The following is a 14,841-nucleotide window of genomic DNA, read 5'->3' as shown; positions in this document are numbered from 1 at the left end:
GTTTCGCACCACCCCTCAAAGTTGACCCTCGCGCGTCTTCGCGTTTTTCGCAAAAAAAAAAATCATAGAGACCTTTTCGGTCTTTACCCCTTTCCCGTATTTCCAGTTTTTGCCCCGTTGTAAGTTTCCTTTCGCTTTCGGGGTAGGCCTTTTTGAGGCCTCGGTTCGGGTTTTTTTCTCTCCCTATTTTTGGTGCCTATTTCGCTATTACGAGTTTTGATTTCGCCGGCGTGATTTTTCCGTCCATGTCATCGAAGTCTCCCAGCGGCTTCAAGAAGTGCGCCCGGGTAATCTCGCTCACTGATAGGCACGCGTCATGTCTTCAGTGTCTGGGGGCTGGGCACCGCCCGCAGGCCTGTAGTCTTTGCGCCCTTTTACAGAAAATGACTCAGGTAGCGAGATTGGCCCAGTGGAACGTGTTGTTCTCGGGCTCTTCGTCGGCAACAGCACCGGGGGCATCAAGTGCATCGACGTCGACAGCTTCAAGACCTCCGACCTCTGCATCGAGGCATCGACCCTTTGCATCGTCGGTACCGATATATCGAAAGGCTGCGTCGGCGTCGGTGGTACCGGGACCTCCACTAGTGCTGATGTCGTCGGACGGTGGTGCTTCGACTGGAGTGCAGGTGAGGGCTGTCCATTCCCCTGCTGGTGGTGGTGAGCCTTCGGGTGGGTCTCCCCCTACCCTGAGGGCTCCTGCGGTACAGCCCCCCCCCCCCCCCCCCCCCCCCCCGAGACCGACCTTCGGCCTCAGCCCCAAGGAAGCGACTGCTGGATTCTACATCCTCGTCGGTACCGGGAAGCTCCGGTGACTTGCTTCATTTGAAAAAATCAAAGAAGCATCGACACCGGTCTCCTTCCCGCATCAGTACCGAGAGCTCAGGGTCGCCGAGGGAGTCGGCACTCAGGCATCGGCACCGGGAGGACCGCTCACCCTCTGTTCAGGAGGTGTCGATGTACTCCACCTTGGACAGCCCGGAACAGCCTCCACGTCCGGAACAGACTCTGACCTCGATGCCTGCATCGGCTTCCATGTCTTTCTCCATAGCCGCTCTGCACGAGTCTCCGGGCCGTTCTCCCAGAGATCCTGGGAGAGCTGTTGCGCCCTTCTCCTCCGGTACTGTGGGTGCCCGGGGTGAGGTCTCCGACATCGGTGCCGCTTGCGGTACCGACTGCGGTCGCCTCCCAGGAAGGCTCCCCGACGACATTGGCGGAGGGAGCTTCGCCGATGCGGGCGAGGGAGTCTACCTCTCGACGCTCCTACCGTGGCCGTGTTTCCACGGAGTCGAGCCCGGCACATCCCGATACTGCCAGCTCACAGACAGTATCTGCGATTTCAGCTGGGCACACGTCACTTCCAGTACTGTGTGCTACCATTTGGGCTCGCCTCTGTGCCCAGAGTGTTCATGAAGTGCTTGGCTGTAGTAGCAGCGGCGCTTCGCAGGCTGGGAGTACGTGTTCCCTTATCTCGACGATTGGCTGGTGAAGAACACATCCGAGGCAGGAGCTCTACAGTCCATGCAGATGACTATTCGCCTCCTGGAGCTATTGGGGTTTGTGATAAATTATCCAAAGTCCCATCTTCTCCCAGTACAGAGACTCGAATTCATAGGAGCTCTGCTGGATTCTCGGACGGCTCGTGCCTATCTCCCAAAGACGAGAGCCAACAACTTGTTGTCCCCCGTCTCGCGGGTGCGAGCGTCCCAGCAGATCACAGCTCGGCAGATGTTGAGATTGCTGGGCCACATGGCCTCCACAGTTCATGTGACTCCCATGGCCCGCCGTCACATGCGGTGTGCTCAATGGACCCTAGCTTCCCAGTGGTTTCAGGCTGCTGGGGATCTAGAAGACGTGATCCACTTGTCCACGAGTTTTCTCTACTCCCTGTATTGGTGGACGATTTGGTCCAATTTGACTCTGGGACGTCCTTTCCAAATTCCTCAGCCACAAAAGGTGCTGACTACGGATGCGTCTCTCCTGGGGTGGGGAGCTCATGTCGATGGGCTTCACACCCAGGGAAGCTGGTCCCTCCAGGAACGCGATCTGCAGATCAATCTCCTGGAGTTACGAGCGGTCTGGAACGCTCTGAAGGCTTTCAGAGATCGGCTGTCCCACCAAATTATCCAAATTCAGACAGACAGACAACCAGGTTGCCATGTATTACATCAACAAGCAGGGGGGCACCGGATCTCGCCCCCTGTGTCAGGAAGCCGTCAGCATGTGGCTCTGGGCTCGCCGTCACGGCATGTTGCTCCAAGCCACATATCTGGCAGGCGTAAACAACAGTCTGGTCGACAGACTGAGCAGGATTATGCAACCTCACGAGTGGTCACTCAACTCCCGAGTAGTGCGCCAGATCTTCCAGGTGTGGGGCACCCCCTTGGTAGATCTCTTTGCATCTCGAGCCAACCACAAAGTCCCTCAGTTTTGTTCCAGGCTTCAGGCCCACGGCAGACTGGCATCGGATGCCTTCCTCCTGGACTGGGGAGAAGGTCTGCTGTATGCTTATCCTCCCATACCTCTGGTGGGGAAGACTTTGTTGAAACTCAAGCAAGACCGAGGCACCATGATTCTGATTGCTCCCTTTTGGCCGCGTCAGATCTGGTTCCCTCTTCTTCTGGATTTGTCCTCCGAAGAACCGTGGAGATTGGAGTGTTTTCCGACCCTCGTCACACAGGACGAAGGGGCGCTTCTGCATCCCAACCTCCGGTCTCTGGCTCTCACGGCCTGGATGTTGAGAGCGTAGACTTCGCCTCCTTGGGTCTGTCAGAGGGTGTCTCCCGTATCTTGCTTGCTTCCAGGAAAGAGTCCACTAAGAGGAGTTACTTCTTTCTGTGGAGGAGGTTTGCCGTTTGGTGTGACAGCAAGGCCTTAGATCCTCGCTCTTGTCCTATACAGACCCTGCTTGACTACCTTCTGCACTTTTCTGAGTCTGTAAGGGTTAACCTTAGCGCAATCAGTGCATACCATTACCGTGTGGAAGGTAAGCCGATCTCAGGACAGCCTTTAGTTGTTCGCTTCATGAGAGGTTTGCTTTTGTCAAAGCCCCCCGTCAAACCTCCTACAGTGTCATGGGATCTCAATGTCGTTCTCACCCAGCTGATGAAACCTCCTTTTGAGCCACTGAATTCCTGCCATCTGAAGTACTTGACCTGGAAGGTCATTTTCTTGGTGGCAGTTACTTCAGCTCGTAGAGTCAGTGAGCTTCAGGCCCTGGTAGCCCAGGCCCCTTACACCAAATTTCATCATAACAGAGTAGTCCTCCGTACTCACCCTAAGTTCTTGCCGACGGTAGTGTCGGAGTTCCATCTGAACCAGTCAATTGTCTTGCCAACATTCTTTCCCCGTCCTCATTCCTGCCCTGCTGAACGTCAGCTGCACACATTGGACTGCAAAAGAGCATTGGCCTTCTATCTGGAGCAGACACAGCCCAACAGACAGTCTGCCCAATTGTGTTTTTCTTTTGATCCCAACAGGAGGGGAGTGGCTGTGGGGAAACGCACCATATCCAATTGGCTAGCAGATTGCATTTCCTTCACTTACGCCTAGGCTGGGCTGGCTCTTGAGGGTCATGTCACGGCTCACAATGTCAGAGCCATGGCTGCGTCAGTGGCCCACTTGAAGTCAGCCACTATTTAAGAGATCTGCAAAGCTGCGACGTGGTCATTTGTCCACACATTCACATCTCATTACTGCCTGCAGCAGGATACCCGACGCGACAGTCGGTTCGGGCAGTCAGTGCTTCAGAATCTGTTCGGGGTTTAGAATCCAACTCCACCCCACTAGGCCCATGTTTATTCTGTTCCAGGCTACACTCAGTTAGTTGGATAAATTGTTAGGTCAATCTCAGTTATGTCCTCGCCGTTGCAAGGTCCAATTGACCATTTTTGTTGTTTTGAGTGAGCCTGGGGGCTAGGGATACCCCATCAGTGAGAACAAGCAGCCTGCTTGTCCTCGGAGAAAGGGAATGCTACATACCTGTAGAAGGTATTCTCTGAGGACAGCAGGCTGATTGTTCTCACAAACCCGCCCGCCTCCCCTTTGGAGTTGTCTTCCCTTGTTTGTCTTGCTACATATGGGACTGATGAGCACGAGCCGGTTCGGGCGGGAAGACGGCCGCGAATGCGCATCGGCGCACGAGGACTAGCAAAGGCCTTTGCTAGTAAAGTTTTCCGATTGGAGGGGCTGCCTTGGACGTCACCCATCAGTGAGAACAATCAGCCTGCTGTCCTCGGAGAATACCTTCTACAGGTATGTAGCATTCGCTTTATTCCCAATCCACTGTCCCCTACCCAACAGAAAACCCCTAATATAACAGTACCAACTTAGGAAATACTCTGAAATCTGTTCAGTGCAGCGCTTCTTGCTTTATGGGAGATAGTTTGCAAATAACAGTTCCAGATAGATGTGAAAGCCCTTTTCCCCTTTGAGGAATTCCTAGCAGCCATTTCCTCCCATAACATGAAGGCATGCAATCTGTTTCTCCAGTACCAAAAAGAGGGCGTCTCTTCTTGCATCCAGTGTTTTAAACTTTTTGGGATTTTGCCAGGTATTTGTGACCTGGATTGGCCACTGTTGGAAACAGGATGCTGGGCTTGATGGACCTTTGGTCTGTCCCAGTGTGGCAATACTTGTGTACTTTTTCAGCTAAAAAACGGATAGCTGAGAAGGTGCTAAGAATACAGATTTAATATTTTTATATCTAATCCATTTATATTAGCCCCTAATTGTAGGATTCAAAGAATTGCTGTCTTTTTTTTTTTTTTTTTTTGGGGGGGGGGGGGGGGGGTAACACATCCTTTGTCTGCAGAATGAAAATTCATATTCCTTGTCATCAAGCAGATGCAGCCATTACAGATGGGTTGTGTCCATCAACCAGCAGAGGGAGATAGCACACTTTTTTCAGTGCCTCATACCAGCTTGCTCCACTGCCTCTCTTCAGTATTCTCTATCTCCCCTAGCAGAGTGGCTGCAGCTTCTTCGAGCTCTATCTAAAATCTGCCTGGAGGTTGCTCCTGTGCTTTTGCCAGTTGTTAGCAGGGGTGTTGGAGGCTATAGCAGCTTCACTTTAAAGGCACATAGGTTCGCCCTTTCCGTGCCTTACCCATACCTCCGTGGATATGGACACATTGCTTAGCTTTCCCTGTCCTTCCCCACCAACAGTGGATGCAGGCACATAGGTTCGCCCTTTCCCTGCCTTTTCCACTCACCTGAGCCTCCTGAGTTCTATTTACCTCTGCTTTCCTCACAGCGTGTGAAAAAAAAAAAGCGCTTAGACGCTGGAACAGAGGTTTTTTCCTTGCCTTTTTCTGTGGGACCGGAGCTGTGATACTCGGTCCAGTGAGGTAAGAGTGTTTTCTGACTCCTCCGGGGTGGGCCTGCGATCGGGGCAATTTTGGCGCGAAACCGCCATTTTGAATTTTACCGCTGTTTTCGGCGATGGCTGCAGAGACAGTAAAGCGCTGTTCCAAGTGTGGCAAGCGCAGATCAGCGGCGGGGCTCTGTAAATCGTGCTGTACAGATGTTAGAGCCGGCCCGAGCATGGCGAGCAACGATTCGTCGCGCTCTGAGCTGGCAGCGGGCGCCATTTTGAATTTACCACATGGCGCGACCTCCGCTGAGACGGGGAGGCCTCGGAGTGAGGCTGATATGGGAGCTACTAGCCCCGGCAGAGATCCGGGTGCCCAGGGTGAGGTTTTCTCCCCTGATTTTGTCTTATTAATGCATACATGCTTAAAAGAGCTCTCCCACAAAGCCCAGCATGGGCCTCTTCTAATGCCCCCCCCCCCCCCCCCCCCCCGGTGGATTCTAGCCTGGGTATGCCCTCTGAGGCGTTATTCCCTGATAATTGGCAGAATATGAAGCGCAGAAGGGCTCATTCCCCTTCAGAGAGTGGTCGGGCTGCGAGGATTTGGAGGACTCTGGCAGGCCTTCATTGTCTGAGGAGCCAGAGTCTGGTGCAGAAATGACTCAGGATCTGGACGATCCCTCCGCGGTGAGGATTTTCCACCGTGATGAGCTGCCAGCGCTTATTTCTGATGCCCTGCAGGCTCTCTCTATTGAGGACCCTGCCAGTGGAACAGCCTCCTCTGTGAATCCTAGGATGGCTAGTACCAAAAAGCCTGCTCGAGCCTTTCCTTTGCATGACTCCATCCAAGAGCTTATTTCGGCTCAATGGGCTGACCCCGAGGGACCTTTGAAAGTTTCCAGGGCTATGGGGCAATTATACCCTCTGAGTGAGGAGCATATAGCTCGCTTTGCTATGCCTAAAGTGGATGCCCTAGTCACAGCTGTGACAAAGAGAACTACCCTCCCTGTTGAAGGAGGTGTTGCCCTGAAGGATATTCAAGACCGTAGACTGGAATCCGCACTTAAAACGGTCATTTGAAATTGCAGGTTTCACTATTCAGGGCGTCTGCATGCAGTTGTTATGCTGCTAGAGCCTGCCTGGCTTGGTTGCAACAGGCAGTGGAACAGCCCGGTGATGGAGCGGAGCCCTTTTCAGATGTGGCTCCGCGGATGGAGTCGGCCTTGTCCTTTCTTGCTGACGCCCTTTATGATATTGTCAGAGCTTCGGCTAAACACATGGCAGTAGCAGTGGAGGCTCGCCGTCTTCTTTGGCTACGGCATTGGGCGGCGGACATGGCCTCTAAGCAAAGGTTGGTGAAGTTGCCCTTTCAAGGCCTTCTCCTGTTTGGTGAGGAGTTGGAGAAAATTGTGAAGGGCCTGGGTGAGGCTAAACCCCAGCGCTTGCCCGAAGATAGATAGGCTTCGGCCTTCCTCTAAGGGTGCGGCGGTCCACTCCTCTTACCGACCTCGCTTCCGTGAAGCTCGAAGGTACTGCCCGGGGCGTTCTGCTGGGTTCACTTCTTGTGTCCGTTTTCAGCAGAGGAACTCCTTTCGCTCGGACAAACGTTCCACAGCCACTGGCTCAAGGCCTGGAGTTCAGGGGTGACCCTCTCAATGATGGTGCGCCGGCCCTGTCATCGGAGGACGTCTTTCCCTCTTTGCCGAGGAGTGGGCCAACATTTCCTCAGATCAGTGGGTCTTGGACCTGATCAGAGACGGTTACCGAATAGAATTCGACGCCCCTGTAAGAGACGTGTTTGTGGAGTCCCGATGCGGTTCTGCCGCCAAACAGGCGGCAGTAGAGGAGACTTTACAAGGTCTGATTCATATAGGGGCCGTGTCCCCGGTACCTCCCGCCGAACACGGCTGCGGCCGCTACTTCATCTACTTTGTGGTGCCGCGAAAAGGAGGGTTTTTTCGCCCTATTCTGGACTTAAAAAGAATTAAAGTCCCTGAGAGTGCGGCATTTTCACATGGAAACCCTGCGCTCCGTCATTGCGGCGGTACAGCCAGGAGAGTTTCTCACGTCTCTGGACCTGAAAGAAGCTTACTTGCACATTCCAATTTGGCCCCCGCACCAGAAGTTTTTGAGGTTTGCGGTGATAGGAAAGCATTTCCAGGTCCGGGCCTTGCCTTTTGGCCTCGCCACAGCTCCCCGCACCTTTTCGAAGGTTATGGTGGTGGTAGCTGCCTTTCTAAGGCGAGAGGGTATTCAGGTTCACCCGTACCTGGATGACTGGCTCATTCAAGCAAACTCTGCTGCAGAGAGTCAGCATGTAACAGCCAGAGTGGTCTCAGTACTTCAATCTCTGGGCTGGGCCGTCAATTTGGCCAAAAGTCACCTGACCCCCTCGCAGTCTCTAGAATATTTGGGGGCCAGGTTCGACACAGCCTCGGGGTATGTGTACCTACCCGAGCAAAGGCGGTGCCCCGCCCGCGAGCTTGGGACATTGTCCAGCTGCTTGGATCGATGACGGCCACCGTGGAACTGGTGCCCTGGGCGAGAGCGCACCTGAGACCTCTACAGTATGCTCTACTCCAAAGATGGTCTCCAGTATCTCAGGATTACCAATGCAGACTCTCTTGGCTCCCTGCGGCCCGACTCAGCATGGAGTGGTGGCTCTCAGACAGCATGCTGCGGCGAGGAATGCCGCTGGCGCTCCCCGATTGGTGCCTAGTGGTGACGGATGCCAGTCTGAAAGGCTGGGGGCTGGGGCGCACATTGCAAGGGGAAGCATGCCCAGGGTCTATGGACACCCGAGGAGTCTGAGTGGTCCATCAACTGCCTAGAGTTGAAAGCGGTGTTTCAGGCGCTTCTGGCCTTTCAAGTGACCCTGGAAGGATTGGCTGTCAGAGTGATGTCGGACAACACGACAGCAGTGGCCTACATAAATCGACAAGGTGGCACTCAGTGCAGAGCTCTAGCCGCGCAGGCTGAACAAATTTGCCACTGGGCCGAGCTGCATCTACAGTTTCTGTCAGCAGCTCACATTGCAGGTCAGAGCAACGTGCAAGCCGATTATCTAAGCAGGCATCAGGTCGATCCAGCGGAGTTGGAACTTGCAGACGAAGTGCCAAGTGGGGCAAGCCCATGATGGATCTAATGACGACAAGCACCAATGCCAAAGTCCCGTGCTTCTTCAGCAGACTGAGAGATCCTCGTGCGGCGGGGTTGGATGCCCTGGCTCAACCCTGGCCTCCGGGCCTACTGTATGTGTTCCCTCCGTGGCCCTTGATAGGGCGAGTGCTCCTGCGGATTCGGCTGCATCCAGGAGAAGTGGTTCTCGTCGCCCCGGATTGGCCCAGGAGGCCTTGGTATGCGGACCTCCAACAGATGCTTGTAGAGGATCCCCTTCAGTTACCTCTGGTTCCCATCCTGTTGTCACAGGGTCCGGTGACCATGGAGGACGCCGGCCAATTTGGTCTTATGGCCTGGCGATTGAGAGGGCGCAATTGAGAGGCAGAGGCTATTCCAATAAAGTAATTACCACTCTCCTGCAAGCCCGCAAGCGTTCCACTTCCGTGGCTTATGCCAGGATTTGGCGCCAGTTTGAAGTCTGGTGTGCTTCCAGAGAGATCACACCCCTGCGGGCTCCTGTCTCGCCGATTCTGGACTTTTTGCAGGATGGTGTACAAAAAGGCTTGGCCTATAATTTCCTGCGGGTACAAGTGGCAGCGTTGGCCTCCCTGCGTGGCAAGGTTGAAGGCGTGTCTTTAGCTGCTCATCCGGATGTGGCACGGTTTCTTAGAAGGGTGCTTCGGCTCCATCCTCCCGTGCGTGCACCTTGTCCAGCTTGGAACCTGGGGCTAGTGCTGAAGGCCCTTCAGGGTGCTCCCTTTGAACCGCTTCGGCGTGCTTCAAAGAAAGATTTAACACTGAAGGCCATCTTGTTAGTGGCCATTACTTCGGCGAGACGGGTGTCAGAGCTCCAGGCGCTGTCCTGTAGAGACCCTTTTCTGCAGTTTTCAGAGTCCGGGGTCATGGTTTGGACCATGCCTTCCTTCTTGCCTAAGGTGGTTTCAGCATTTCACCTAAACCAACCTATTTTCTTGCCCTCCTTTGTCGAGGAGGAGTTTCCAGAATCTTTTGGGCAATTGCACCTGTTGGACATGCGCAGGACTCTGCTGCAGTATCTGCGAGTTACTAACTCTTTCAGGACCTCTGATCATCTGTTTGTTTTGCTACCAGGTCCTCGCAGAGGGTCTCCAGCGTCTAAAGCCACTATTGCCCGCTGGCTTAAAGAATCTATCTTTTCAGCTTATTTGCTTGCCGGCCGGCCTCCGCCTGATGCCTTTAAGGCGCATTCCACTAGATGCATTTCCTCTCCTTGGGCTGAAACTGGAGCACTCTCTCTTCAACAGATTTGTAGTGCAGCAACATGGGCTTCTAAGCTCTCTTTTGCCGGACATTACAGGCTGGATGTGGCTGCCAGGAGGGACGCACATTTTGGAGCGCAAGTGCTGGCGCGTGGTGTGGCTTGTTCCCACCCTATCTAGGGATTGCTTTGATACATCCCATCTGTAATGGCTGCATCTGCTTGATGACAAGGAAGGGAAAATTAGGTTCTTACCGTGATAATTTTCTTTCCTTTAGTCATAGCAGATGCAGCCATGATCCCTCCCTGTCTGATGCTATCTGCTGTAAATCTATTTCAGGTTCTATTCATGTTTCCTGGAGATTCCGTGCTTGGGAGAAAGTCGGAAAACAGTCTTCAGGATTCTTGTTCAATTAAAGGAGGATGACTTAATTCCCTCCAGTTTCATGTTTTGGAGGATGAGTTTATGCCCTTCGGGAGGATGTTTCATTCCCTCCATTCTGAGTTAATGCCCTTTGTTGTAGGGCCATCGTTCGCTGTGAGGAAAGCTCATGTTATTCCCATTGCGGTTTTGCCATACTGCTTTGGAAGCTTCAAATACTGAAGAGAGGCAGTGGAGCAAGCTGGTATGAGGCACTGAAAAAAGTGTGCTCTCTCTCTCCTGGTTGATGGACACAACCCATCTGTAATGGCTGCATCTGCTATGACTAAAGGAAAGAAAATTATCACGGTAAGAACCTAATTTTCCCTTCCCTGACATGGCTTATCTCCTTGAAAAGAAACTTCTCAAACAGATGATGATCTGAATCCAGTGACAGGGAAACAGCTTTAGTTGTTGAAACAGCTGCTTGTTGATGAGATGTTTCCAAGAAAGTAGTTGTTAGATGGTGGTTGTGGTAAATCAGTGAGTCTGGGGACACTCCAGGTGCCCTATGTTTAGGTTTAGTAGGAATATAAAAGGGTTTAATAAGTGGAATAGTAGATTTATCAAATTTCAGATTCTTACATATTTTCTTTAGCAGAGGTTAAAATTATCAAATGAATATTCTTATTTCCGTATTTTCAGGTTTTTTTTTTTTTTTTTTGTTACATTTGTACCCCGCGCTTTCCCACTCATGGCAGGCTCAGTGCGGCTTACATGGGGCAATGGAGGGTTAAGTGACTTACCCAGAGTCACAAGGAGCTGCCTGTGCCTGAAATGGGAATCGAACTCTGTTCCCCAGGACCAAAGTCCACCACCCTAACCACTACGCCACTCCTCCACTGTTGTACAGTGTCAAGTTCTTTAGTCAAAGCAGCATTTTGTTGTAGCACAGAATCTACTTTAGTTTCACTATGTGTTTTGATGTCCAAAGCTGTAGTGTCTTAGTGCAGCTCAGTTTCCCAGACTTTCTTGATTAGTCAGCTTGTGCAAAAATTGTAAAGACAGCGTCTTACTGAGGCTTTCTATTGCAGTCCAGATATATGATAAAGTTCTACTGGATGTTGAGAAAATGTAAAGGCAGTACTTCAGTCTTTCTACTGCTTGTGTTTTGCTGAAATCTCCTGGGAGTAATTTCGAAACTCTTTCCTACTCGCTGAACTCCAACCATGGACGTTCTGCCACTACTACTCCTGATGTCGCAGAAGACTAGGCTGCGGCAGTACTACTGCTAAGGATGTCTGCTTTTGAATTGGCTGAATTCAGAGGAGGTTGTCTTTGCCCGGACTAAGATGTATCTGTTTCTCTGCCGGTCCCAGCGGCTGATTCCATGGCGCAAATTGTGACCGAATTCAGATGCTGTAAATGTCAGTCCATTGGACCTAGCAAGGGGACTGAACATAAAGCTGACATAGCCTTTTGCCTTCCATTTTCTTTTCTTTCCTCTCAAGGGGTCTGTTAAGCAAAAGAAATCTCAAGATGTCAGTGTTCAGTTAGTGCTTGCGACATCTGGCTCTGACCCCTGAAAGTTCATTGTTGATATTTTTGATATGAGAGCAAACCCTTGATACATGTATATGCTGAAATGTGGCTTTGTCTCGTGAACTTAGTGGAAATTTTATGCTGTTCAACTTGTAGGTGGCTCCTTTGTCACCTGTGAGGGAAAAACAGGTTGTTGAGTTTGTACACCTCTCCCACAGAGGATCCTGCTCAATGAAGGAGTGCAGATGTTATCAGTGTCTAGTTGAATATTCAGATTCTTTGTAGGCTCTGGCACAAATATTGGATTCTTGGGTATGCATAGCCACCTTATATAGGGTGACATCAGCACTCTGCTCCCTGCCTTCCTTTGGTGCTAGGAGAGTTATATATAAATTGTCTTAGATGCTGGTATCAGGTAAGTACACCACTTTCATTGCTATGCCCCATATGTATCCTTTTCCCTTCAGTTGGTGTAGTCCAGCAGAATGGGTCAAATCCAGGTTGCAGCTATGACTTAATGGCAGCCTGATAGAGTGGTTCCTCCAGAGGCAGATCCTGGGCTGCTGTTAGCAGTTCTTTTGGGTATGGACTGGTTTCTTTCTAATCCTTAAAATTAAATCTAAGTGTTGGCATTGTGCATTTGTAACCATATACATTTACTTTGTACCAAGATGCAAGTGATACAGCTTGTTTGACTTTCTTCTTTCAAAGTTTAACAGTATGGTTGTTTTCATAGTGTTTAAGTCAAACAACACAGAGATGGAATGGGTTTTGAAGCATAATAGTCCAAATGAAATTGACAATGATACGGATGGAACTGTACGACTTCGTGGCCTGCCTTTTGGTTGCAGCAAGGAGGAGATTGTTCAGTTTTTTTCAGGTATCTCTAGTAGTAGTAGTTGTTCATATGTCAAATATGTGCAGTGTTAGTCTTTGGTAGATTTATGCATTTTTAGTTCCTGTATAGGCAAAAAAGTTTACTGTTTAGCTAAATGTTTTGTTTGCCTTTAATGATAGATGATGCAATATAAAACCATATTTTGAAAATTTTAATATAGTAAAAGATGAATATATTAATGTATCTAGTGAATACGTAGGAAATGTCATGAGTTAATGTTTAGATAATGTCATTTTGTGGAAAATGAGCATATTAAATATTGAAAGTATAGATTATAGTATTGAGTAGTATTTGCTCCTAGTGGTAGAACTGGGTGGAGAAGTTAATTTTTGTTAATGGGGGAATTGTAATATTGGGTGATGGGAAATGAAGTGTTATTCTAGATTTGTTTTTTGTTTTTTTTAAGTATTTTGATAAGATGGGAATGTTTCAGCCTTTAACACTGTTCCCCTTGATGGGGTTATTTGTCCTTGGGTTAAAGGGTTGAGAATCCTGCCAAATGGGATAACATTGACGATGGACTACCAGGGGAGAAGCACAGGGGAGGCCTTCGTGCAGTTTGCTTCAAAGGAGATAGCAGAAAATGCTCTGGGGAAACACAAGGAAAGAATAGGGCACAGGTGGGGATGGAGAGATTGGGATGGCTTTTGAATCTTTTTGGGGGGGAGGGGGTTTGGGATGGGTTCATAATGCTTTTGGGGGGAGGCGGGGAGGGCGGGATATTCTCTTGATGATCTGTGGGTAGAGATACTTAGTATGTAATTTCAACTTAATGTGATTTCAGTTTAATGTAAGCATAAGTACTTGGGGATTGTTTCTCTACTTTTGTTTAAATATTTTATATAGGGACTTCTGCATTAAGACCATGCAAGTGCTATAGTATAGAGGAAAATTATACTAAAATGGTTATTCAGTGTTAAAATTAATAATGCAGATAGTCACTTGTACATCGGAGACTTCTGTTTTTAAAAATTGAGACTTCGCTGATGTAAACGCACGTAAATATGTGTTTACATATGAATTTAGCAGTTAGTTTTATTTTGTAATGTTGATCAAATAGTGTAATACTAAATTATATTTCTTCAAAACCTTTATATAGATATATTGAAATCTTCAAAAGTAATAGAAATGAAATCAGAGGATCTTACGATCCACCAAGAAGGTTAATGGGGCAGCGGCCTGGACCATATGACAGACCTTTAGCAGGACGGGGTGGTTATTACAGTGCTGGACGTGGAAACATGTATGACAGAATGCGTGGAGGTGGTGGAGGATATGGAGGTGGTAAGTGCCTAATGACCTAGACTTTAAAGATAGAGGAATCTCCTATTTTCAGACACTTGTTTCACATGACAGGTGTGAAATGATGTGCAGTTTTGAAGCTTTTAGAACACATACATAACCAGGGGTACCTAATTTTATCAGTTTAACTTTTTCAAAACGTGAGTGTGCTGAATCTAGATAGTGAAGACTACCATTGATATATTAGAGAATATTTTTAGTCGGTACAGTGTCTGTGTGCCTATTTTGATTGTAATGTACAGAAAGAATGGCCAAGGAATACATAAACTAACTTGCTTAGCGTCCCTCCGGACTGGCCCAGGATTGGACTGATGGGTTGTGCACGCCTACCAGCAGGTGGAGACTGAGAAAAAACTCTGACTCTAGAGAGCCAATAAGAGCCCTGGTCATGTGACCCTAGCCGCAGTATTTTCTCAGTCTCCCCACAGGTTGGAAGTGAGCCCATTAGTCTCTCTCTTTTTAGGATATATATATCTATAGTTTTTTCTCTTCTGTGCCTGGGAAATATGTTACAGGCTTTTCTGTTCCAACGCTCCTTAGTTTTCAGCTGCTGGGGTGTTAACATTCGGGTGTCTCGAGTCCCTACCCCCTTCATCCCCATCTCCCTACGGTTGAAATAAAAAATGATTGATAATTATTAAAAAGGGAAGGGGCTACCCTTTCTGAGGAAAGGTGTGTTCCTTTGGGAGAGGCAGCCAGTGTTGTTTAAAAAAAAAAAAAAGACTGAACTTTCCCCACTGACCTAACGAGCAGACAGCTCCGTTTACTTCTCTGGGTATGTCTTGCTTAGTTTTAATCAGCTGTGTGTTAAAAAAAAAAAAAAAAAAAAAAAAAGTGAGCAGAACTTGCAGTCAAAAGTCAGTCAGCATTTATTTAGTGCTTTTTCTAATAGCGCTGGATTTTAATGGGGAGTTTTTTCGTCTGCTGAGTAGTTTTTGAAAAGGGAAGACCGCGTGAACCGCTTCGCGCGTGCATGTTTTCCTCCGAGATGTTGGAGAAACTAAAGAGGTGCTCGGTTTGTCAGCGTCGGGGAGTTAATTCCTCCGGTGCTTGTAAGTACTGCAGGGCGCTCG

The 14,841-nt window shown here is 49.5% G+C and overlaps 1 protein-coding gene across 2 annotated transcripts in view; it reads left to right on the top strand.

Moving 5' to 3' along the window:
• The window catches only part of HNRNPH3 (heterogeneous nuclear ribonucleoprotein H3), a 65,668-nt gene that overhangs the window by 16,572 nt on the left and 34,255 nt on the right, over positions 1–14,841 (top strand). For both annotated transcript variants that reach the window (XM_030189148.1, XM_030189147.1), the window contains exons 3-5: positions 12,305–12,448; positions 12,948–13,086; positions 13,566–13,750. In XM_030189148.1, the coding sequence (XP_030045008.1) occupies positions 12,305–12,448; positions 12,948–13,086; positions 13,566–13,750 (468 nt within the window). The remainder of the gene's footprint in view (positions 1–12,304; positions 12,449–12,947; positions 13,087–13,565; positions 13,751–14,841) is intronic.

Source organism: Microcaecilia unicolor, unplaced genomic scaffold, assembly GCF_901765095.1.
Source record: "Microcaecilia unicolor unplaced genomic scaffold, aMicUni1.1, whole genome shotgun sequence".
Taxonomy (NCBI): domain Eukaryota; kingdom Metazoa; phylum Chordata; class Amphibia; order Gymnophiona; family Siphonopidae; genus Microcaecilia; species Microcaecilia unicolor.
Note: the sequence above shows the minus strand (reverse complement) of the source record. Positions and strands in the feature narration are given on the sequence as shown.